Source organism: Eleutherodactylus coqui, chromosome 4, assembly GCF_035609145.1.
Source record: "Eleutherodactylus coqui strain aEleCoq1 chromosome 4, aEleCoq1.hap1, whole genome shotgun sequence".
Taxonomy (NCBI): Eukaryota; Metazoa; Chordata; class Amphibia; order Anura; family Eleutherodactylidae; genus Eleutherodactylus; species Eleutherodactylus coqui.
Window position 1 is genome coordinate 107,354,956 of NC_089840.1, and position 26,029 is coordinate 107,380,984.

At 43.2% G+C, this 26,029-nt stretch overlaps 1 protein-coding gene across 2 annotated transcripts in view; it reads left to right on the forward strand.

The window, feature by feature from the left end:
* The first annotated feature begins 16,290 nt into the window (after positions 1 to 16,290).
* SRPX (sushi repeat containing protein X-linked) overlaps positions 16,291 to 26,029 on the forward strand; it is a 156,767-nt gene continuing 147,028 nt past the window's right edge. The window contains exon 1 of one of the 2 annotated variants that reach the window (XM_066599953.1): positions 16,291 to 16,482. In XM_066599953.1, coding sequence (XP_066456050.1) covers positions 16,416 to 16,482 — 67 coding nt within the window. In that variant the 5' untranslated portion in view covers positions 16,291 to 16,415. The remainder of the gene's footprint in view (positions 16,483 to 26,029) is intronic. The other variant, XM_066599952.1, reaches the window with a different exon arrangement.

The following is a 26,029-nucleotide window of genomic DNA, read 5'->3' on the forward strand; positions in this document are numbered from 1 at the left end:
CATAATATAATAAATCTTTGTCATACGCAGTGATACAGCTGTAAAACTTTGCATTATACATGCAGCATTTTACCCACCAATTGAAATGGCTAACACTGGCCAACAAAAAAAATTTTCAGAATGTTTCGTAAACTTACTAATTTTGGGGTGAGAAAAATGAATATGACAAAAAAATTTTTATTAGCTCTAGTTTCTGTCATATAGAATAGGTGGAAGTATGTTATTTTAACGGATTAAGAGAAAATGATTAGAGATGAGCGAACGTACTCGTCCGAGCTTGATACTCGTTCGAGTATTAGCGTGTTCGAGATGCTCGTTACTAGAGGCGAGCACCATGCGATGTTCGAGTTACTTTCACTTTCATCTCTGAGACGTTAGCGTGCTTTTCTGGCCAATAGAAAGACAGGGAAGGCATTACAACTTCCCCCTGCGACGTTCAAGCCCTATACCACCCCCCTGCAGTGAGTGGCTGGCGAGATCAGGTGTCACCCGAGTATATAAATCGGCCCCTCCTGCGGCTCGCCTCAGATGCATTCTGACATAGAGGAGGGAAAGTGCTATCCTGGTGGAGCTGCTATAGGGAGAGTGTTAGGAGTATTTTAGGCTTCAAGAACCCCAACGGTCCTTCTTAGGGCCACATCTAACCGTGTGCGGTACTGTGGAGGCTGCTTTTTGCAGTGTTGCACTTTTTTTTTTTTTTTGGTATTTCGGCCGTGCAGAGCATTGCGCCCTGCAGTAATACTCCAGGGCCAGAAGCGCTTAGGCAGGGACAGAAGACATATTGATTGAATATAGGCAGTGGGCCTTTGCAAAAAAATTTGGGGAAAAAAATCTATTTGCGCTGCCTGTGACTGTCCTCAGTGTTCTGGGTCTCTGCTGGGTGTAGTAGTTCTCCAAATTCATACGCAGCCAACTAAGTGTTACAGCAGGCTTGCGCAAAATTATTTCCTGGCTCTGTCTGGGCTGTGAAATCACCGCTGTATTGCAGTTCACAGTGCAACACTCTACAGTTCTTTGACATACTCCAGGGACAGAAGCGCTTAGGCAGGGACAGAAGACATATTGATTGAATTTAGGCAGTGGGCCTTTGCAAAAAAATTTGGGGAAAAAAATCTATTTGGGCTGCCTGTGACTGTCCTCAGTGTTCTGGGTCTCTGCTGGGTGTAGTAGTTCTCCAAATTCATACGCAGCCAGCTAAGTGTTACAGCACGCTTGCGCAAAATTATTTCCTGGCTCTGTCTGGGCTGTGAAATCACCGCTGTATTGCAGTTCACAGTGCAACACTCTGCAGTTCTTTGACATACTCCTTTGCAAAAAAATTTGGGGAAAAAAATCTATTTGGGCTGCCTGTCACTGTCCTCAGTGTTCTGGGTCTCTGCTGGGTGTAGTAGTTCTCCAAATTCATACACAGCCAGCTAAGTGTTACAGCAGGCTTGCGCAAAATTATTTCCTGGCTCTGTCTGGGCTGTGAAATCACCGCTGTATTGCAGTTCACAGTGCAACACTCTGCAGTTCTTTGACATACTCCAGGGCCTTCTGCACTACTGGTAATACACCATGCTGAGGGGTAGGGGTAGGCCTAGAGGAAGTGGACACGGGCGAGGACGCGGAGGCCCAAGTCATCGTGTGGGCACAGGCCAAGCCAGTGCGGTGGCCAGGGGTAGAGGCAGGGCCAGACCGAATAATCCACCAACTGTTTCCCAAAGCGCCCCCTCGCGCCATGCCACCCTGCAGAGGTCAAGGTGCTCTACGCTGTGGCAGTTTTTCACAGAGACGCCTGACGACCGACGAACAGTGGTGTGCAACCTTTGTCGCGCCAAGATCAGCTGGGGAGGCACCACCACCAGCATGCGCAGGCATATGATGGCCAAGCACCCCACAAGGTGGGACGAAGGCCGTTCACCGCCTCCGGTTTGCACCACTGCCTCTCCCCCTGTGCCCCAACCTGCCACTGAGATCCAACCCCCCTCTGAGGACACAGGCACTACCGTCTCCTGGCCTGCACCCACACCCTCACCTCCGCTGTCCTCGGCCCCATCCAGCAATGTCTTTCAGCGCAGCGTCCAGACGTTGCTAGCGCCACTGTTTGAGCACGAGCGCAAGCACGCCACCACGCACCCGCACGCTCAAGCGTTAAACGTGCACATTGCCAAATTGATCAGCCTGGAGATGCTGCCGTATAGGCTTGTGGAAACGGAGGCTTTCAAAAGCATGATGGCGGCGGCGGCCCCGCGCTACTCGGTTCCCAGTCGCCACTACTTTTCCCGATGTGCCGTCCCAGCCCTGCACGACCACGTCTCCCGCAACATTGTACGCACCCTCACCAACGCGGTTACTGCCAAGGTCCACTTAACAACAGACACGTGGACAAGCACAGGTGGGCAGGGCCACTATATCTCCCTGACGGCACATTGGGTGAATTTAGTGGAGGCTGGGACCGAGTCAGAGCCTGGGACCGCTCACGTCCTACCCACCCCCAGAATTGCGGGCCCCAGCTCGGTGGTGGTATCTGCGACGGTGTATGCGTCCTCCACTAAACCACCCTCCTCCTCCTCCTACGCAACCTCTGTCTCGCAATCAAGATGTGTCAGCAGCAGCAGCACGTCGCCAGCAGTCGGTGTCGCGCGGCATTGCAGCACAGCGGTGGGCAAGCGTCAGCAGGCCGTGCTGAAACTACTCAGCTTAGGAGAGAAGAGGCAGACGGCCTACGAACTGCTGCAGGTAGTTTGCAAGGTAAATGGGCAAAGCATTTACACAGAAGATAGTATCGCTGGCATACAGAGCGGGCCGGGGCACGTTCTCCCTCCGCTTGCCTCCATTCACTGTAAGCAGACAGACGTTCAGAACTGAACAACTCCTGTTTACACTGAATAGCTAGTCATTCAGTTTTCAGCATGCAGAAACTTAAGGGTGCCTACCCTCTGGCGATTTTTTTTCCTGCGATGCTAAATTGCGTTTTGCGTTTTTTCTGAAGAGCAATTAGCATAGAATGTGTTCTTGTCCATTTGGTTTTTTTATTTCGTTTCGTTGCAATTTTTCACATAGGAACTGTCAGTTGCATATGTCTCCTTATTTTTCTCTTAATGCACCCATGATTGTCAGTGGAAATTAACGAAAAAGGCACGAAAAACGCCGCGGAAAAGGCGCGAAAAACGCTGCGTTTTTCACGCACGAAAATTGGCAACGCCAGTGGGTAGGCGCCCTAAGACTGAACAACTCACGCTCAGTCGTTCAGTCTCTGCATGCATTTACACAGGGCGACTATTGTTGAAGACCCCGCAGGAATGTGACTATTTTAACAACTCTGAACTCGTCCCGTGTAAATGGGCCTTTAGCCTTCTTTTGTTAAAAAAAAGATGTAGTCTACTATACAGGAAAACAAATCCCAACCAATACCAGCCTGCTGTATACTGAAGGGTACTTTGTTGGCATACAGCAGGTGAATGGGGCCCTATCGATAGTTCAGCATACTTGGCAGGTGTTTTCTCAGCATTCACACAAAACCTAGTTCACATTTGCAATTGCATTGCTCATGTCATACATGGCACTTGTGCCCCTCATGGATGGAAAGCAAAAAGGTATAATGAGACATGACCAATCAGTCTTTTTAGGTGGATAGAAAAGTGCAGAGGATGGGGCATTTCTGTCCAGGTAAAAAGAATAATGGGAGCAGGACCCATATGAAATGGAGACCTAAGAGGTCTCCGCTTCACATATTAAACACTATGGTTCCATCCCGGTTTCCATCCCTGTGCAGTTTTTTGCAAACCTTGTCTGGAGAACTGGAGTGGAGCCAGACATGCAGTATCAAAAGAACCTTTCTGTCTGCTCAAACAGACTTGAACAGTAAGCGTGCTCCTCTATGCAAATAAAAAGGCACCGCAAACCATAATCGCACTGCACATGCCCTCAATGCTGCAGTGACCGAGAGGATAGTAGACCCCCTACACTTGCGGGCACGATTTACTGATGCCCCTGCGCTTCACTGTGTTCTCTGATGCCAACAGACATCATCGTGTGCCACTTGGATTAATAATACACTGCAAAACTCTGTGCTTCTTACTGTGAGTTGCTGCATTTACGGTATTGATTCAATTTCTGTCCAAACAGTAATTACAGGTGAAACATTCTAAAAACATGTTTCACCTGTGATTACTAGGCAAAAAAAAAAAAATATTGATGAACCGAAGCAATTTACTGAAAATCACACGTAGTTTTGACAAGTGTTTTTTTTTCTATTTTGTCTATATGGCACGCTAGAATATATACCATATACACCATACCCCTTTATGTAACACTGCAGGCAGCATGCCTGCCCCTATGAATAGCTGATACGGTGCATGATGCCAGTGCAGGGCCTGAACGGGCAAAGAGGGACTTCTAGCCATGTGCCATGTATTCCTGTCACTACACTTCAGTAGGTTTAACACAGTAAATCAATTTTTCAGGAGTGTTTTTTAACTCCTTAAGGAACAGGCTGTTTTGGTCCTAAAGAACCAGACACCTTAGGGGTTTTACCCATGTGTTGGTTTTACTGCCCTATTTTTTTTTCTTCAGCTACCAGAATTTTTGCAATTTTTTTATATCCTTTCCACTGACTTTTTTTTATTAGGGGTAAATAAATAAAAAAAAAATATTTTTTAATGTTATAGTCTATTCTTAAAATTAATATATTTACACTAAAGTAAAGTATGAGGATGGGTTCCGCCTTTTATTTCAGACGTTTTGATATATAATTTGTCTCTGATTACAAGGCGCATATGACAAATGTTTTGGTTGGCATCAGCAGTAATATATATAATTTTTAAAACTTTTTTTTTTTAACATCTATGTCCCAGAAGTCATATAAGACTTCTGGGGATCATTCACATTGTCTTTTTTTCACTTCACACTTTTCCACTGCAGCTGGGGCATCCATAGGAGCAGCATCCATAGCAGCCCCAGTTACAGGTTAAACCTCCCCCTGTAGTGACAGTAGTCACTAACAGAGCTCATCTGGGTCTGCTAGGACCCTGCAGCTCTGGTGTGACAGGAAACAGCCTGTGGTCATGTGATCGCCAGGTCGAATAGCAGAAGTAACACTTCCGCTTTCTCTATTCTCTACACAGTGCTCATTGAGCGCTACATAGCCTGTAAATGAGAAGGCTGACGCAGCTCTCCTGCATGTCTTCAGCTGTGACTAACAGCCGAGGACCCAACCTGATGCTGCTAGATTGCAGGAACAGCAACTTTAATCCCGCGCCGTATTTTATACTATCAGCTGGGATTAAAGCCCAGGACCAAGTGCTGTAAATTCACTGTGCTTGGTCCTTATGGGGTTAAGGCTGCATTGACATCAGGCACCCAGTATGCAGGGAACTGAACTTTCTTTGCTCAACTGCATAGAATTTAGTTTTCATGAATCAGCTTCTCCAGCACATACATCCCAGCATGCCGATGATATCCTGTGTGAGGTGGAAGAAAAACCTTGCTTTCCATGAATGAATGGCAATGTATTTTTTTCTATTTGCTTATACCATTGCTCACAAACTAAGCCTCTGTCCAGCTGCCAGCAGGCTGCATATAAAACCAAATCAGTTGCCAATTCCAGCTTCCTTTCTTGAATACATTACTGAGGATTCTTCACAAATCCAGTTACAAGAGACACTTTACAGTATATACACTGGAGTGATTTATCCCAATGTGGACTTTGAATCCTGTAAAATAGAAGCCGTCAAATATTTTCTTAATTGGGAAGGTATGAACAGAAAGTCTAATGATGTGTAATTATAGATTCATTGGCTTCCTATGATATTGGCTATATTGTTAGAAGAAACAGCTATTGACGGATACATGTTCTCCAAAAAGCTGTTAAAGGGGTTTCCCACAACTTAAAATTGCTTCACAACCACTCTGTACTTCCTGGTCGCTGCTGAACAGGACATGTGACTGCTGCAGCCAATCACTGGCCATAGAAGGTCACTTTTGTGGCCAGTGATTGGCTGTAGCAGTCACATGTCCTGGTCAGCAGCAACCAGGAAGAACAGAGTGGCTGTGAAGCAATTGTAATTATTGGGAAAACCAGTTTAAATATATTGCCACTAAAGGGTCATAGATTGGTTTTGGGCTTGTCCTCACAGTGCTGGTTCTCATTTCTACGCACTCTATCTTCTAGAGATCCGTTTTTTTTTCTATCCCCCGCAGAAATGAATGGCTAGAATGCCTTTTAGATGCCTTTAGAAAGGGTTATGAGCAAGGGAATCATAGAATTGTACAGTTGGAAGGGACTCCAGAGTCAGTGGGTGCAACCCCCTGCTCAATGCAGGATTCACTAAATAATTCCAGTCTCTGTTTAAACACTTCCATTGAAGGAGAACTCAGCACCTCCTGTGGCAACCTGGGTACTCGTGTACCTTGACACCACCAGAAGCAAGGGGTTTAACAGGAGGAACGCCCCTGTCATGCCCCTAGCTCCCAATTGGCTGATTTCTCAAGGCTCCTAGCAGCAGCGTCGGCATGGATTTTTGCCTGGCCTGGAGGCTTAGGGTTTGTTTTCGTGTTAAGCTTACATTATATGTAAGCCTAACAGGAAAATAAACCTTAATCCTAAACCTCCAGGGCATGCAAAATTCAATGCAGACTCTGCTGCTATCAGCTGTGGCTCTGCTGCCGTCGGGTCTCCTCCAGTTGCCACTGCCAGCGGCTCTTTCGTTCTGTCGCCGGTGCTGCCAGTGCTCCTGCTGCCGCCGCAGCCTCTCCTCATGCCGGGCCTCCCCACTGTGCTTCTGCAGTTTGAAAACGGCAATGCCCGCTGTCGTCTACCTCCTCTGCCTCTGCTCCCAGCATCAGCACTGTGCTCCTGGGGGATTCAACACGCCCCCAGCCAATCAGCAGCTGGGGACGTTAGTAGATATTCTTGACAGCTGTATTATGTCGCCACCCCTTACTTCCGGTGGCGACATAATACACCAGTACGGGCAACCTGTTCCACTCATTGTTCACCCTCACTGTCAGAAATTTTTTACTAATATCTCTAATCTGTGTATCCTCCCTCTCAGTTTCATCCCATTGCTTCTAGCCTTTGCTTGTGCAAATGAAAATAGGTCTGATTAATCTGCACTGTGACAGCCCTTCAGATATTTATAGACTGCTATTAGGTCTCATCTTAGCCTTCTTTTTTACAAGCTAAATATTCCCAAATTCTTTAACTGTTCCTCATAGGATGATTTGCAAATCTCTCACCATCTTGGTAGCTCTTCTTTGAAATTGCTCCAGTTTGTCACTGTCTTTTTTAAAGTGGGGTGTCCAGAACTGGACACAGTATTTCAGATGAGGTCTGACTAAGGAAGAGTAGAGGGGGATAATTGCCTCACGTGATCTAGACTCTATACTTCTCTTAATACATCCTGGAATTGTGTTTGCCTCTTTTGCTACTGCATCACATTGTTGACTCGTTTTCAGTCTGTGATTTATTAGTATACCCAAGTCTTTTTCATATGTGCTGCTACTTAGCTCAATTCCTCCAATTTTATGTGTTTTTTTTTCTTGCCCAGATGTAGGACTTTGCATTTCTCCTTGTTAAATGCCATTCTGTTATTCACAACCCATCGTTCAATTTTGTCCAGATCTTTTTGAATCCCCTCTCTCTCTTCACCACTGTTAGCCATCCCTTCTTTGTGTCAAATCCTCTCTTGACCCATAGCAGCCTCGGTTGCTGCTTCTGTGCAAATTCCATTTCTAGTACTTAAACAAGGCCTTGTGATAACATGTGGCTAAAAGATAATTAGGATCTGAACTTTTTCAAAACATGAAGATGGCAATATGCACTGAACGATAATTGCATTAGGAACAGCTGAGGTAGCATTTTGTGATCAGTAATGCAGTACCACGTGATGGCCATATCACGATCTCTTCTAACATTTGGCAGTCATGGCTAAACATGGTGAATCAAGTGACTCTGAGCGCAGGCAGATTGTCAGTGCCTGGACATGTGGTGCCAATATTTTTGAAACAGACTTGTTGGCTGTTCACAGTATCAAGACTGTATCATAACTGGTTGAACCATGTATTGACATTCAACAGAAGATCACAGTGGCAGACGTACATGTTGTTGATCCTAGAGCCGATCGTCTAGTTGCACATCTAATATTTCAGCAACAACATGCCACAGAAGGCCAACTGATACAGCAGTACAACAATGGGGGAGGTCAGACAAATTTCCACAATGACCATGCAACGTACCTTGCATCAACTGGAGTTCAGTAACTGAAGAACAACAAGGGTGCCCTTAATGACCTTACATTATCACTAACAACGCCTCACAATGGCCCAGGAAAGACATCAATAGACCTTGGACACATGGCAGATGGTTGTCTGGATCTGTGTTTCTCAACTCCAATCCTCAGGAACCCCCAACAGGTTATGTTTTTAGGATATCCTATAGTAAGAACACCTGCAACAATGTCTGAGGCACTGACAATAATTACATCACCCGTGCAATACTGAGGAAATCCTGAAACATGACCTGTTGTCATGACTTAGGACTGTTTGGTCATCATACGATAATCTTTGAATGATGAACACTAGAGATGAGCGAGCACCAAAATGCTCGGGTGCTCGTTACTCGGGACGAACTTTTCGCAATGCTCGAGGGTTCGTTTCGAGTAACGAACCCCATTGAAGTCAATGGGCGACCCGAGCATTTTTGTATATCGACGATGCTCGCTAAGGTTTTCGTTTGTGAAAATCTGGGCAATTCAAGAAAGTGATGGGAACGACACAGCAACGGATAGGGCAGGCGAGGGGCTACATGTTGGGCTGCATCTCAAGTTCACAGGTCCCACTATTAAGCCACAATAGCGGCAAGAGTGCCCCCCCCCCCCCGCACTGTCAGCGTAAAGATCGTTCTCCTCTGCCATAGCTGTAACAGCTGTGGCAGAGAAGAACGATGTTTGCCCATTGAATTCAATGGAGCTGGCAATACAGCAGGTTCCACTGAAAGCAATGGGCTGCCGGCGATCGCAGGATGAATTGTCGGGAAGGGCTTAAATATATAAGCCCTTCCCTGCAATTCATCCAGAAATGTGTTACAATAAAAATATATACCGGCGTATAAGGCGACGGGGCGTATAAGACGACCCCCCAACTGTCACCTTATACGCCGGTAATACAGTGGAGCAAAGAATAAAAATCATTACTCACTTCTGGCATTCTGCGGCGCTGCTGCAGGCTGTCGCTCCCTCCTGGTCTCCAGCAGAGCATTGCTTTCTGGACGCAGGGCTGGAAATCCCCGCCTCCAGAAACACACGTGCCTTCAGCCAATCACAGCCATTCAATGACATCATTGTCATTGGCTGTGATTGGCTGAAGGCACGTGTGGCAGAGAAGAATGATTTGTCTTCTATATGTTCTCAATGGGGTCGGCGCTGCTGCCGCCGGCCCCATTGAGCGCATATAGAGAAGAGAACAGAAATCGCAGATCGCACATAGGTGCGATCTGCGATTTCTATGGCCTTAAGAAGGACCGTTGGGGTTCTTGAAACCTAAAATACTCCTAACACTCTCCCTATAGCAGCTCCACCAAGATACCACTTTCCCTGAACTAATGTCAGAATGCATCTGTGGCGAGCCGCGGGAGGGGCAGATTTTAATACTCGGGTGACACCTAATCTCGCCAGCCACTCACTGCAGGGGGGTGGTATAGGGCTTGAACGTCGCAGGGGGAAGTTGTAATGCCTTCCCTGTCTTTCTATTGGCCAGAAAAGCGCGCAAATTTCTCAGGGAAGAAAGTGAAAGTAACCCGAACACCGCGTGGTACTCGTCACGAGTAACGAGCATCTCGAACACCCTAATACTCGAACGAGTATCAAGCTCGGACGAGTATGCTCGCTCATCTCTAATGAACACTACAGGGACCTGTTAGTTGATCATCTACACCCGTGTCTTCTAGAAGTGTTCCCTGACCACAGTGCCCTCTTTCAACAGGACAACAGTCTATGTATTTGAGCTCAGATCACTAGAGAGTGGTTGGAGGAACATGACAATGCATTTTCCAGACTGCCTTGGCCCCCAAACTCACTGCACTGTAGCTCCATTGAACATATGCTGGAAAGGGCTGTGAGATCTCTAGCTTATCCACAAAATAAGCCCAAACTGACCGAGTTGCTGCAGCAAGCATGGGTCGAGTTCAGTATAGAGGGTGTTCGCCACCTTGTGCAATCTGTTGCCCAACATCTGAAAGCCATGATAGCCAAAAAGGTGGACCAACCCGTTACTGAGTAGCTGTTCCTAATGCAGTGTTTGTTCAGTGTATTATTAAATCAGAAACTAAAGCAATGAGAATTCATTGTTTTTGTCTTACAGAGATATTGCCGATTTTCTATTAAGTTTTAGTGCTTATATTTTTGGAAATGACAGCAAGAATTGGAGCTTTATTGGTTTTTGTATAAACTTCTCAAAAAAAGTAACTGGCATTTTGTCTGAAGCTTACCATCAGCTGCTGAGAAGCTAATTCAAAAGTGACAACTTTTGCTCCAGTTCTAACTTCCTATATAAATGACCAGTGTGGCCATACTATATCTGTATTTGTGCAACAGGGGTGCGCTGTGTACACTAAGCCATAATGACTTATGGTAAAACAGGCACAACAATTCTACTTGTCAATAAGATATGTTTGTATCATAATTGTAGTTGTATAACCTTGTCATTAGTATCTGTTCCCACTATGAGACTGGTCTCAGTCAAAGTAATTACAGACTTGTTTCACAAGCGCACATCCTGCTTCCTGTGCCACATCATGTTACTGTGTCTGTGTTGTACATTCCTGTCTTACGGCTGGCTGGGTATTCTTGCACATACTTTTCTTGCCTATTACTTTTCCTGAACATTGGCATTTATTTTACCAATATTTCAGTTTATTGTCAGGAAATGGTTTTGAAATCTGAGTATTTTATACTATTTAAGACCTAATTTTTCTACTGCACATAGTGAATGATTTGACCAATGAAGTGACAAAATGCAGCATATAAGCAGGAGTGTATCTAGAGGATGCAGAGGTTGTAGTACTAGAGAAGATAGGATACCGAATGTAGGTTGTAAATATTTCTGACTTTGGCTAAAAAAGCTGCACAGAATAAAAGAAAAGTCAGTCTGATTGTTTCTACCATATATAGCACCATTGTTGTGAATAGGCTATATCTAGTATCACAGCTCAGCCTCATTCAATTTAATCCTTTGAGGACATAAATATATATATTTTTTCCTTTACCGATGACATCACCAAGTGAGAGATGATCCACCCTCAAGACACGAAACCTGCAGATAAAAGGTTGGGGCCTCTCCATTGCATCAGTAGCTTCCTGTCTTTGGAGGAACACCTGCAGATCCTGATCCGTCAGGGTGAAAAGAAGATATTCCTGCTTTCCTGGTGGTACCTGGCAGTTGTCAGGTGGCAGTTCCCCCATTGGATTTCACAGGCCTTGCGAGAATCCACTGGAGGACCTCTCAATGCTCCAGGTCAGTGGATGAAGCAGACAAGGGTGCAGACAGCTCTCTGGACATAATGTGGAGGGCACTTCCAATCGCCAACAATATGGCGAAGATAGCATGGCTGAAGAGAAAGGAAACTTCCACCAGAGGCGTCACCGGCCATGTCACTTCTGGAGGGATGCTGATTATGTCATCAGAAAAAGTGACCAGGAGATGGTGTCAGATGATGCATAGTTACTTCAAGACACTGGAAAGAGATGGGCATTTTTTTTAATTTTAAAAGCTCCACTGTTAGCAGGTCAACCCATGGTTTGTGGTCTGCTGATTCAGATTTGAACTAGCTGGTTAACATCTGCTATTATAAGAAGACCTAGTCCGAGAAACTCCTAAGAATCAAGATCCAGCTCCACCATCGGTACTTTCCAACAGTGTAGTAGGGTATGCATGGGTTTCTATGTTTTATTATAGTAAAGGCCTAAAAAGCTTTAGTAACAGCAAAGAATGAAGAATCTGCATCATGTAAGTCCAAATTATTGGCACATTATAAGAAAGAGTCCCCATCCTTCTTTAAAGAAATCCAAACATTAATTATATATGAATTTAAGAACTCAGTTTAGTAGAATGTGTATGATAGGGAGGGACCTTGAACTTCAGAAAGCTGACGTAGTTCTTATGCCCACAATGATTCGAATGAGGAAGAGGTGGAGTCAGAACAAGAAGAAATTTTATCCGATGCCTTTCTGTTTCTCTTTGTATTGAGAAGGAGAAGATTGAGGAGGAGTCCGCCTCTGCTTTCTGGCTGAGGATACTGATAGACAACAATGGAAAGTGAGGAGCCTAAGTAACCTCTCTCAATGCAGGACATTATGTTTGAGGAACTCGAAAGCCATAGGCACTGGACCTTTCGATGTATTGTCCCTAATTAAAAATGGAATGGTGGAAACCAGATAAAAGAAATTTCGGCTCTAGAAGGGTTAAGAGAAAATATCCGTTTGATGAAGTTTCAGCTAATTAGGACAATGTCCCCAAAATTGACATAACCATTTCCAAGGTTTCCAGGAAGTTAGCTTTACCTTTTGATGACCTGGGTCTTCTTAAAGATCCTTTTGAACAAAAATGTAGAATTTTCTGAAGAGAGCTTGGGAGTCAGTGGACACTTTATTCAAGTAAAAAAATTGCAAAAACCTGGACTATGCAGAAAAAAAATCTAATTGTTCTTTCCAAACCATTATCAACTAGAGATGAGTGAACCTACTCGGCCACGCCCCTTTTTCGCCCGAGCACCGCGATTTTCGAGTACTTCCGTACTCGGGCGAAAAGATTCAGGGCGCTGTGGGTGAGTGGGGGGTTGCAGCGGGGAGTGGGGGGGAGAGGGAGAGAGAGAGGGCTTCCCCCTGTTCCCCGCTGCTAACCCCCGCTCCGCCACGCCTCCCCCCGCCCCCCGGCGCCCCCGAATCTTTTCACCCGAGTAGTGAAGTACTCGAAAATCGCGGTGATCGAGTAATTATTCGAAACGAGTACGTTCGCTCATCTCTATTATCAACCTAAAAGACTTAAAGGGAATCAGTCACCTAGTTTTAGCCCTATGAGCTAAGCTTATGGGCTGAAAATAGATGACCTGTGGAGTCCGAGGATATCAGTGTTATACTTTCCTCCCCTGTCATTCTCCCGGTGTCAGCGCTCAAAACCGCCATTGCAGTGCATTGAGCAGAGCTGCTTAGTGCACCACTCAATGCATTGAGTGTTGGCTTTCAGCACTTGCATCGGGAGTACAACAAAGGAAGTAAGTATAACATCCCTGGGCTCCACAGGTCATTGAGGGAAGGGAGAACTAGAAGGTGGATTTCCTCAGTTGACATGACCTCAAACCAGGAGAATGGATTCTGAAACTGTCATTTTTTTCAGAAGATCGCTTGCCTATGGGGAGAGCCCCAAATAGACTTACTTGGTACAAGGGCAAACAGGAAGCCAAAACTATTTTTTCCATGAATCCCAGCGAGAAGCTATCAGGAGTAGATGTGTTAGCTTAGGAATGGAGCTTTAGTTTTGCCTATGGCTTTGTCCCAATATTCTTGATACTGGCAGTACTGAAGAAAATATGAGGGGAGAGGGGAGGGTCATTCTCACAGCCCCCTTTTATCCCAGTGTAAGGTCTGCTGCTCATGTCTGCTGCCCTCTTGCAGTTTCGGGAAGCCACAAGCATCATTCTGCTATTCCTGTGCATATGTAACCCATGTCTGTTTTCAGCACTGAGAGGGTTAACCAGTTCTCTGCCTCTCAGCTCAGCTATTGGATTAATGGGCAATCACTTTCCTATTTAGGCTGAGCTGGTCCACTTCCTGGTTGCTTCAGTATTGGTGGTTCCTCTGGTCACTCCACTGCTAAGTCGTCTCTGCACTGTTTAAGTCTATTTTGACCTTTATCTGCTTATCCCGTTTGTTCCTTTGCCTTTTCTCTGTATCTGTATCCATTTCCTTTCTGTTTGTGCTTCATTCTCATCTTTGTAGTAAGTTAGTTCTGTGCAGTGTCCTAATTGCTGTGTTTTAGTGCTTCATCCCTGTTTTCTGTCAGGGCTAGTCAGGCCCTAGGTTCCAGCACGGGGCCACCCTTATCGTGGCGATTACCCTGCTTGTAGGCAGGGCCCCTTCCATCTCCCTGATTACCTTAGGGCTAGTTACCCTTCTGTAGGTACACCTTCTGCTGGGGTCAGCTGCCAGTCACCCGGTCTGGTATAAAAACCAGGCTGGTTGCTTAGCCCAGTGGGTCCACATTCCAAAATCCATAGCATCCAGGAGGGCATGGCTCACCTGGTTGAGAATCCTCGGAGTTTCATAAGCTTGGATCCTTCCACAAGTTAACATCCTTTTGTTGCAGGGGCTGACTTATTATCCTTAGGTGAAGACTCTTAACTTAATGGCATGGCACTTGAGAGGAGAATTCTAACATTTAATGGGTTTTCTCAATTCTTGGTATGTACCCTGCTTAACAGTCAATAAAAATATCAGTTACAATCTACACAAAACTCTGGAAAATGTTTTTAGCTTTGTTAACAAATAACTTATGTCTTTCAGATTGTTGTATTCAAGTTGATTCTAGAGCAGTGTTTCCGAACTCTAGTCCTCAGGGCACCCCAACAGGTCATGTTTTCTGGATATCCTATAGTTGCCGTATGTGCCCTTTAATCCAAAACCATACATATGATATATCAAAACATCCGAAACAACATGAGGAACCCATTCCCATACTTTATTTTAGCGTAAATTTAGTAATGAAAAAAACTATAAATGTTGAAAAAGTAATTTTTTAGCCTTTTACCCCCTAAAAAAACGGGGAAAAAGGTTGATTAAAAATATATTAAGGAAATAGCCCTAAATGTCACGGGGAAAAAAAGCAGCAAAAGTAATTTTGGTAGCTGAAGGAAACAAATAAAGAGGGAAGTAAAACCAAACATGGGTAAAATCCTTCAAAAATGTCTGGTCCCCAAGCTTCGTCTGGCGCAGAGTGTTAAGGTAGTAGAATGCAGTCCTAAACTCTCGCTCACGACCTGAAGGTTGCAGGTTCAATCCCCGCGTGGTTCAAGTAGCCGGCTCAAGGTCGACTCAGCCATCCCTCCAAGGTCGGTAAAATGTGTACCCAGTTTGCTGGAGGGTAAAAAATTACTGGGGAAAGCACTGGCAAACCACCCCGCAAAAACAGTCTGCCAAGAAAATGTCATGATGTGACGTTACCCGAGGAGCCAGTCATGCTTGCACCAGGGGACTTTACCCTTACCTACCTTTAGGTACAAAACAACTGGGTTCATAAGGGGTTAAATTGCATCACACAGGCCCTATTTGAAACAATTGAATCCATGAAAACATTTACTCTTAAGACCATTCTCCTTACAGCTTTACTGACTGTTACTGTAAACACTATGGTGTTTCTTCATGCAATTCCGTAAACTTTACGCACACAATACGCAAGGAAAAAAAATCAAATTTCTGTATTTTGTGCACACATTTCGGTCACACAAAAAAAAAATACAGCATGCTCTACTTTTCTGCATATTTGCGCACCAAAGGTCCCCTTAGAAGTCATTGGGGGGTGTGCACAAATATGCCCGCAATACGCAAGGAGAGGCTTTAAACACTACGTAACTCTGCTGGAAAAAGAACACGTCTGGAACTCCTTAGCCATCCCAATCAATACGTATTTGTTTGCCGCACAAATGAACATGCCTTGCGGGCGCAAAAATTACAGTTAAATATGGTGATGCACACGCAAAAAAACATGGTTCCTTCTGAAAATATGCAGCGCTTAGGCGCGTGCAAATACGCTTATGCCCGTGTGCAGCCGACCTTACTCTGCTACTATCCTCATGAATATGGTGTGTCATCATTCAGTCACAATGTTCCGCTAGATCACACAATATATAATAATATGTAAACATGATGATTAATTAAACCAAATCTGAAGTCAGTTGAAAATGTCTCGAGTCTCGAGAACGCATCTACTTTTATTTGGCATCCTTCCAACGTAAACATCTTCGGAAAACTTTGTCTGTGTACAATCCTAGAGGAAATACACCCCCCTCCATGCAAACATTACTGAAACTAATTTTACAGACATGGCAAATAGCTTACATTCCATCACAAGCAAATTCTATAAAGCAGTAGGTTTCATTCAATTCATTGGCCTCCCTTTGATCAAAGTAAAACTTAGGACATAGCCCCGGCCGAAGAGTCTTCTAGTACATTTGTGTAGGGAATCTGCTGTGTCCAATAAGGGATTGCTGTACTCCCCCCTTTTTCCTGGCAGAGTTTCAGTTCTCCAAGGAAAAAAAAAACTTGCGGTATCTTGCTTCTTGCCTGAAGCTTTAAGACTGTGTAGAATTCTTTCCTCTCTGTCTGTGTCTTTATACTTCCTTTCCCACTTAATCTACGTCTACAGAAGGACTTGTTTTTAAAGTCATGGGGACTTCTTTGTACATACTTTGGCTCTTCACCCTGAATTTGTACCTGGCAAGTGGATACGAAGGTAGGGCTACCTGGATGTGGTGTACTTCATACCTTCTTCCAGACCTTTCTGACCAGACCAGGGCAAGAGGTCTTCTAACTATGCAGTACAATGTTTACTGGTAGACTTTATATAGTTGCTTATGTATGGGACTATGCTGGTATCACAGTCCAATATCTAAACTCAAGTTCTTCAAAGTTCTTCACATGTCATGTGTCAATTTTTTTATACACTGTAGATGCTTCATGTCCGTCAATTGCCTTAATTTTTATTAATGAGGAGAATAAGATTACTAAGGAAATTACTTCTCTGTGATATTATCATTCATGTTAGGTTTGCTTTGTAGTCGATCAGTTTGTTTTGTGTGACAGTGGGTAACGGTCAGGAATTCCTTCTCGTCTGTGTGAGTGTTGATATTTGACATTTAACCCATTTAACCGCAGTCTGAGACATGCTGTGACTCTCCAGTTTGGGGTAGGTGGGAGTAAGAGGGGAATTGCTTTACCAGACTTCAATGACATATTAGGAGTTGTAGTTGCATATTCCTTGAAAAACATCAAGTCATTGCAGAAGAAAACATGCAATTTTTTTGGTCTGAAGCTGCAAATAGAACAAGAAGAAAACACTATAATAGGGTCAGTATGGAGATGCAGCGTGTTGAGTTTGCCATGTGGCACAGCTCATTTTGATGTCATGATGTTATCGGAGCGTTTTCATGAGACTGTAGGTAAAACTAAGACATAGACTTGCAGGCAGGGCACTGCATGCTAAATAAAAGCACTTAAGACTGTTTCCAGAATACTTTCCACAGACATTTAAAAAGCAAGATGCATTATAATGGTACTCTTTCAAGTGTGCCTCATTTGTGCATGTCATATGGTATACAAATGGAACCAGGCAACTACACAATAAAGTAAAGCCATATGCTTTATAGCTCACAATGGGAAATGAGCCATAATTGCATAACAGGAGCTGTCAATTCTTAGATAAACTATTAAAGGAAAGTAGCAATACTTTCAAGAAAACAGTTGCGTCTTGTGGTAAAGCCACTTTTCCATTACAAGGAAGAAATCTTCCCAAGTTTTATGTTATAAATAGTGAAAGTTTAGACACTTTTACAATGTGTAGCACTAAATTTGTTGTTTGGCTATAGAATTTCCAGTAACCATAAATTTCCATGAAGGATATCTATAAACTAGTAGTAAAGAAAGTCTTCCATTAAAGAGCTTTTTCTTATTATTGAATGTTTTGGCATATCACTATAATATGCCATACCATTCTAAATGGTGGTGGTCCAACCTATGGGACCCCGATCAATACTGAGAATGAAAGGCCTGCAATATTCCTTTTAGCTCTGTGGCCCATTCACAGTTTTTCACGGTACAGCGGCACTCCCAGCCACCCAATGTGCAGGAAATTACAGCATGGCGCTGATCAAGAGACCCAATGCTTTGGTCGCTTCATTCTTAGGACAAAGTGATGGCAACCCCCTATAATGAATAAAGGGGGGTTTACATGGTTTCACTAAATTCAATCTAGATAATTACTATGTACATGGAAGTGGCAATATTTAATTGCTACGTGGCATAAATTCTACTATTCAGACAGTTCCTTAACTGATAAAGACTGTGGATAAGGCAGAAACCAATTTACAGGGTTTTCTACATAAGTTTAAATTGTTTCATAACTACTTTGTCCTTCCTCTTTGCTGCTGACTAGGACATGTGACTGCTGCAGCCAATCACTGACTATATATGGCTACTGTTGTGGCCAGTGATTGGCTGTAGCAGTCACAAGTCCTGGTCAGCAGCAGTCAGGATGGACAGAGTGGCTGTGAAGTAGTTTTACGTCATGGGAAAACCCTGTTGAAAATCTAAGTGTTGCACGGTTCATACTTGAACGTACCCATAACGTGTAGTACCCACCTATTGTCATTTAGTCAAATTAACCCTCAAATGTTTCTTACCTAAAGCTATAGCTAAATCTAACTGTAAGACAGTATTCACATATCTGTTGGAGCCTCTATCACAGATTCCGTCATATTTGACAATAACACGATGGACACCTTAACAGAAAATCCAATTGTAACTCAGTGGGGTCTATCAGTTGCTGGTGATGTTCGCTCTGCTATGGGTAAAACAAAAACCACAACACAATGTAAACACAGTCTTAAAAAATTATGTCTAAAACCAGAACCTTGCTTAGAAGAGGTACTTTCCCGAACATTTTCCACAACTATACAGTAAGATTTGGTAAGTGATGTATTCAGGAAGTGCCAGTGTCTTATGGTCCTTTTACATGGGCCACTTAAGCACCTGACAGTCATCCCAGCGATAATCGCTCCTGTGCTTTCACACTGCATTCATAGTAAACAGGCCATCATTCGTAGATGAACAACTGCCTGTTTACACAGGTCGGTCGTCGTTTGATTTTTTTTATGCCTGCACTAACTGAACGATGAATGATAAGCGAACAAGTTATCGTTCATCACTTATTGTTGACAGCGCTTGAACTGAACTATTATTCAGATTTGCACGATCCATCAAGAATCTGACCGATAATTGTTCCATGTAAAAGAACCCTTATTTAGGCAGTTATTAACAATGGACTGGACAATCTTGAGTATAAGAGTCGGAAACCAGTGATTCCTTAGAATAATTCTATGAATGCTATCACAAGAGTCAAAGTGACTTACATTGTATCCACCTAGTTATGCAAACCTAATAAAACCTTTATGTAATGATCCAGAATTTGTAATTATGGGGTATTAGGAAAAGAATCTATATGTTGATTTTGTTCTGCATGTTTCAGGGTCTAAGGGCTCTTCTGGTGAAGATCTTGGCAGAGAACAATGAGTTGTTTTTCATTATGAGGATGATACAGTCTAATGTCTTTGTAAGGGTTTGTTCACATCAGCATTTGAGAGTTCCTTTTTCCTGCTCTGCATGGAAGCAGGAGACCAGCACCCCTTGGCCGAACGGCACTAAACTGAGCCCCCCATATTGACTATAATGAGGTCTGTTCCATTTCTGGCCAGCAGTCCGTCATTATGTTGGAATTTCCAGGACAAAATTTTGCAGCTCGCTGAGCTATTTCATCCTATTTTCTGGAGGAAATCAGTGATGAAGGTTTTAAACGGAACTTCCGACACTGATGTGAACGAGCTCTAAATGGCTATAGCAGGAGTACTCCACTGTTGGAACAAGGTCTGAATCAGGACCAGGGACAACAGCTCTCAGGACCTTGCAGAAGTGCTGTCATAGATGTATTACAGGGAGGCGGTGTCTTCTCCAATGCATCTATGATGGTAGGTCATCCAGTGTGCACCAATACTATCAGCTTTTAGACCCTCATGCGGCAATTATACCCAGGCCAGACTACTATACATTGGCTGGGTAGCAGCAGTTAGTGCTCATGTTTTACACCCAAGAACACAATGTGTTTCTATGTGCAATAGACATTAAAAGAGCTATTGGGTGTCCATATGAACTTCATGAAGGCTCAATTGAGCTGCAGCAGCTCTATAGTATTTCCCCCTTGTGGCGCACAGTGTTTATAATAGGAGTACCAATGGATTTGTGTTATTCTACAATGTAGGCACTGTCAGCCTGCTTATACTTACAGTACCTCATTCCTTAAGTTATGTATTCTAGGCAGGCAGATGTACCACATACAGTATTCTCAAATTGTGGTGCATATTATTAACATCAATGCTGAACGAAGATTAGATGAGGAAAATGGTGTTTAAGGGTCTGGCTGTAGTCTAAATTAGTTTAAAGGTTTGATCTGGGGTCTAAATTAGTTTAGATATATGGGGTCTGAATGACTATAGGGGTCTGGAGTGTTAATTTTGAGATTTGGTCTAAAATTATTTTGACTACACATCCAATTGGAAGAATCTCTCAAGTGGGGTACTACAAAGATCTGCCCTAGGCTCAGTGTTGTTCAACATTTTTATAAATTATCTAGGGAATTAAGGGGAAACTGATCAAATTTGCCAACAACCCAAAGCTAGGAGGGATAGCTAACACTGGAGAAGAGAGAGAGAGAGAGAGAGAGAGAGAGAGAGAGGGGATTCATAAAGATCTGGACAGTGGGTGGTGACTAACAAAATGGTATTTAACAGGGAGAAATGCAAAGTCCTACATCTGGGCAAGAAAAATGAAAAAGCAAATACAGAATGGGAGGAATTGGGATAAGCAGCAGCACATGTAAAAAAGACTTGGGTATATTAATAGATCACAGGCGGAACATGAGTCCACAGTGTGATGCAGCAATAAAAAAGGCAAACACAATTCTGGGATGTATTAAGAGAAGCATAGAGTCTAGATCACGGGAGGTAATTATATCCCTCTACTCTTCCTTAGTCAGACCTCATCTGGAATATTGTGTCCAGTTGACAACACCCTCTGTACATTAGGAGCTGTAGTAAGATGTCTGTATTCTGAGTGCTAACATACACTTTATATAGGTCTTTGAAATCATGATTTGGAATTGAAAACCAAGCCAGAATCCATACACAGACAGCTGTTTCAGGGTTTTTGCCCCTCATCAGTGTGCAGTAGGTTTCTGGCTTGGCTAGTGAGAGGCCTATGACGTGGGTCGGGAAGGGTATTATTTCTCCTTAGGGAGATTACCTAAAAGGTGAGTGAGGAGACTTATAAGGCTATTCATGCTCCTCTGGGAAATATATGCAAATAAGGAAGTCCAAGCCAGGATCCTACTGCACACTGATAGGGCCAAACATCCCGAAACAGCTTTCTTTGTATGGATTCTGGCTTGTTTTTCAATTCCCAATAATTTTTCTAAAGACCTGTATAAAGGGTTGGACATTGATTTGCAGGAATGCTACCAACCAGTGGCGCTGCAGAGATATTGTTCCATCTTCCTTATTTGCATATATTTCCCAGAGGAGCATGAATGGCCTTATAGGTCTCCGCACTCACCTCCTAAGTGCTCTCCTTAAGGAGTGACGATACCCCTTTTGATTTCAGTCATTAATGCAGAGATCTTAAAAACAGTTAAAAATTCAAGTATTTAGCATACTAGAAAGTTGTATTACTTTTCATTATACAATGAATACGATTTTTGTATATAAAGACGCAACACACTATTAGAAGAAATGTCATGCACTGTATGCTGGCGTTTTTGTATTGACTGCCCCATTTTCAGATATTTGCCTCTGAGCTTTGGCTTGTAGAGCTGTCTCTTTAACATTCATTCTGGATACATCCAAACCAATATCATATTATGGCTTTCAATTTATATGCACTTTGACCAGAATGGTTTCAATTTGCTTTTGGAGCACGGGGCACATTAACACAATGTTATTATTATATTTTAGCCTAAACTTAAATTTGGCAACCAGTTTCCCCTTAGAAATTAACTTTTGGATCAGTTGTTATTTATTTATAAGCTTCCAAAATGTGTTGTGGAACACTGAGAATGTGGAAGAAAGGATTACATTTCTGCTCCCTTGGAAATGCCAGCTAAATCACTAGCAAAGTGAGCTCCAGCATATAGCGCAGTCAACTGCCGGGGGCGTGACAGCGAAAAACTAGCTGCCCGTATTATCATCAATACGGAGAAAATAATGCCATAACAGTAAGGCTGCTTTCACACTGCTGAGAAACTTGCAGGAGAATTGTGCTTTGCAACACTCACAAATCTCACGGGAATGTGAACCCCATTCTTTTGAATAGAGTCATGTACATGAGCGATGCAATGCAGGAAAAATTGCGGCATGTCCTGTTTCTTCCCGTCCATTGGAATGCATCACCTATTGATTTGAATGGGACTTTTACTGCATCGCATGGCTCTTGAATGCTGTGCAATGGGAATGCGATGCGATGTTGTCAAAGGAAATCAATGGGAAACACTTATGATCCTCTATCTTGCGCAAGAGGATCGGAACTTCACATATGCTACGCAAGGCACTTTTGCCTTAAAAACGCCCCGCATCCATGGGTAAATCACACGTTCACGAGCACGATATCAGGACTAGTTTCACAGCCAGATATCGTGCTCGCCCGTTTGTAGGTTGGACACCATGGTCAGTCTTAGCTATGTACGAAATATGTTGTCACAGAGGGCACTGGCCACCAACTTGTAGGAGGGGCAGCAAGCAGATGTAGGCTGGGGCAATTGCTTCTTTTAAGTTCACCCAGGTAAATGATCTTCTTCCTTGGTTCAGTAGCATCTTGTGGAGCTACATGAATCATTATCCCCCTGGCTCTGTCTCTTCATTTCGGAATGTTCTCAGGCACCACCTTTAGACCATCAGTGATCTACACACAGTCACTTAATTCTGCTACTGTGTTTATGGTATGAACTTGGTTCTATAGTCTGTAGCTGTATTTATGCTATAAGCTTGGTTCTGGCATTGTATCTATAGACCAAGGCTGGTTCTTGCTGTATTTATGTACTGAGCTTGGTTCTGGTATTGTATTTATATTTTGAGCTTGTTTCTGGTGTTGTATTTATGTACTGAGGTTGGTGTGTGCAGTATCTCTGTTATGAATTTGGTTCTGGTGCTGAATTTAGGTTTTGAGACTGGTTCTGGTACAGTACTTATTCAATTAGCTATTTTGGTGTGGGTATACTGCTACCTTTTTGTTTTTTGCACAAACACAATACAGGCAGACTGTCTATCAGTACAAAATATATGGTTACTTTCTTATGGGGGGGGGGGGCAACATTCTGCACAAGGTACCATCCAGACTGCAAGGCTGAGTGAAAATAGATTAACAATCATGTCATGTGCTGGGAAAGCGCGCATATGATATATATATATATATATATATATATATATATATATATATATATATATATATATACAGAGAGAGAGAGATAGTTAGATATATAAATATATACATACACTAATAGCAGTTTTTCATTTCCATGTGTCAAAAAATTGCTTTGAGCTTTATTTATCTTAGACGATCATCCATTCTAGTAGCTCATTCTTCAGCATCTTCCCAATCACAATTTACGGTTGCGAAAGTTGGACCAAAGGAAGATTGATGTCTTCAAACTTTGCTGCTTAAGGCAACTCCTATGAATTCCTTGGACGGCCAAGATCAAGAACATAACAGTCCTAGACCAAAGCAAACCAAAGTTTTCATTGGAGGGCTAAATTATGAAACAAAGAGTCTCATACTTCGGCCACATAATGCAAACTAATTCATTAGAAACATCAATAATGCTTGGAGTGGTCAGCGGCAAAAGAAGACCTGGCCACCAAAGAACGTGCCGGCTTGATGCTATCAGAGCCGACACCAACATGCAAATGATCGAACTGAAAGAAGCTGTAGAAAGCAGAACCACGTGGGGATAACTGATCCATAAAGTGCCCGAGAGTCGCCCCGACTAAATGGATAAAGATAGATGGATTGCTCAGGAGCTTGACTATTGGGATTCTACTGTATATGACACCAAAGACTCAAGAAATGGATCCCAACAACAATAAAAATGTGCGCGTTTTCCACAAAAACAGCATTTTAAAATTGCTAGTATGAGAAACTATAAATGTTTAGCATACCATAAAGTATTTGTTTTTTATGGAATTAGTAGTTAAGGCTACCGGGGAATACTTAGTTCCTTGTCAGCCAAAATGTAAGTGGTGAGACAGACTTCAATCCACAAGTCTGTATATTCAAACCCAACATCGTAACCGCTCCACCGCAATTTATTTGGATCAGGACTAAGTTGTTAAGACTAAATAATAAATTCCAAAGCTCCCAAAAGAGCACATCTAAGCTAAAACAGATAATGTACTCAGTGAGAATCAGAGAAAGTCATCTCATCAAACTGAAGTGTATGAAACAGTAGCAAGTTATATACTTTGTCTCTTTTATGCATTGTAGCTTGGAAATACCAGTACAACATAAAATGCTAAGTAGAAGATTTTCCATTAGGCTTAGGTGGGGTTCAGACGGCCATAATTTGCTGCATGCCTCTCCCAAGAAACACACGCACGGCACGCACCAAGTGCGCAATGACATTCCATACTTGCTGCATGACGCCAATTGCTATGCATTATCTTGATGTGTATGCGAGCATGATACACGCCAAGATAGAACATGCTGCGGTTTTCCTTGAGTATCTCGCGCAAGTCACATGAGTGACAACATGGCAGCCTATGGGAGATTGGTACAGGGTATTTCACATGGAAAACTCACGTGTTATACGCTGTGACCAGACACTCATGTGAGCCCGGTCTAAAACTGAGCAGTGCTGTAGAAGTGATTTTAGAGTGATTCCACAGCTTGAGCAGCCATATAACTATGGGACTGTTTGCTTGGATCCCGTACATCATGTTAGTGATGAATACTTAGCATGTAGGCTTTTAGAGTAAAACTCTCAGAGTACACATTAAGCATATCCATAGGACTCTATTCACCCAATGGAAACCAAAAATGTATTTTGGCCTCCGTTGGGCTGATATGCATTGGTATACCACAAAAAAGTGAGGTAAAGCAAAGTAGACTGCTATTCCACAGAAAAGTACACAATAAGGAAAGTATACCATGTGGTATATATTTTTTACAATAGGGCCCTATACACAGTTTATCCCAATGTGTGCCTATACAGATCTAGCAAAGTTTAACATGTCAGTGCCATAGTTTATTTGCCCTTTCAATAGCTGTTCAATGGCCTTTTGTTGTGTTAAGATAAGTTGTTGCAGCAAGTTATCACAAGTAAGTTAAACTACGCTACATCGGCATGCTGCGATAAGTCACAGGCTTGTATTGGAAGTATGTCAGGAGCTTTTCCCTACAAATACAAAGGGCTCCCCTCCAAAAAACAGGAATCTTCTTCTGGTGGGTGAGGCATCACTAGTACAGACTTCTGTTGCTAGGTCAATGTTTGCAGAAGCCTTCTGAGGCGGTATGCCAGACGACATTGTTGAGGAAGGTTACATAAGGCTCCAGTGATTCTTGTTTTTATCAAGTTGTTCAGTTTTTCGCCTATGTCATGATGGCCGATTCATACAAACAACATGCAGCTGTGAAATTTTGTCTCCTTTACCACTTCTCAAAGCACTGGTAAAAAAAAGTTGCACAGAGTGAGATCAGGTTAATACGGAAGGTGAGGCAAGGGGGTCATACCATTTTTTTTATCAAAAATTACTTAACATTCAACACTGTGCGGGTAAACAGGTGACTGGTTCTTTCATCATGATAACACACCTGCCCACACAGCAAAGTTATCAGCAATTTTTGATGAAAATCAGCATGAAAAATGACCCCCTCTTGACCGACGACTGATGACCCCCTCTTCTCCCACCTGCAGTGGCATGACATTAAATGAAACAATGGTCATGCATGTACTGCTACCACTCCATTCATTTAAATGTGGCTTATGGAAGTAGCCGAGCTCTTATGTTTGCCTGTTTCCTGTATCATTAAAAGTGAATAGAGAAGCACTGGGTATACGTGGTCATCGCACATTAAATCCCCTTTTTACTATGATGTGGTTACAGTAAGTTCACAGTGAGGAGGAGGGGGACATGGGACCTCTGTTCTTGGGAATGGTGAGAATCTTAAGGCCCATTTACACAGGATGA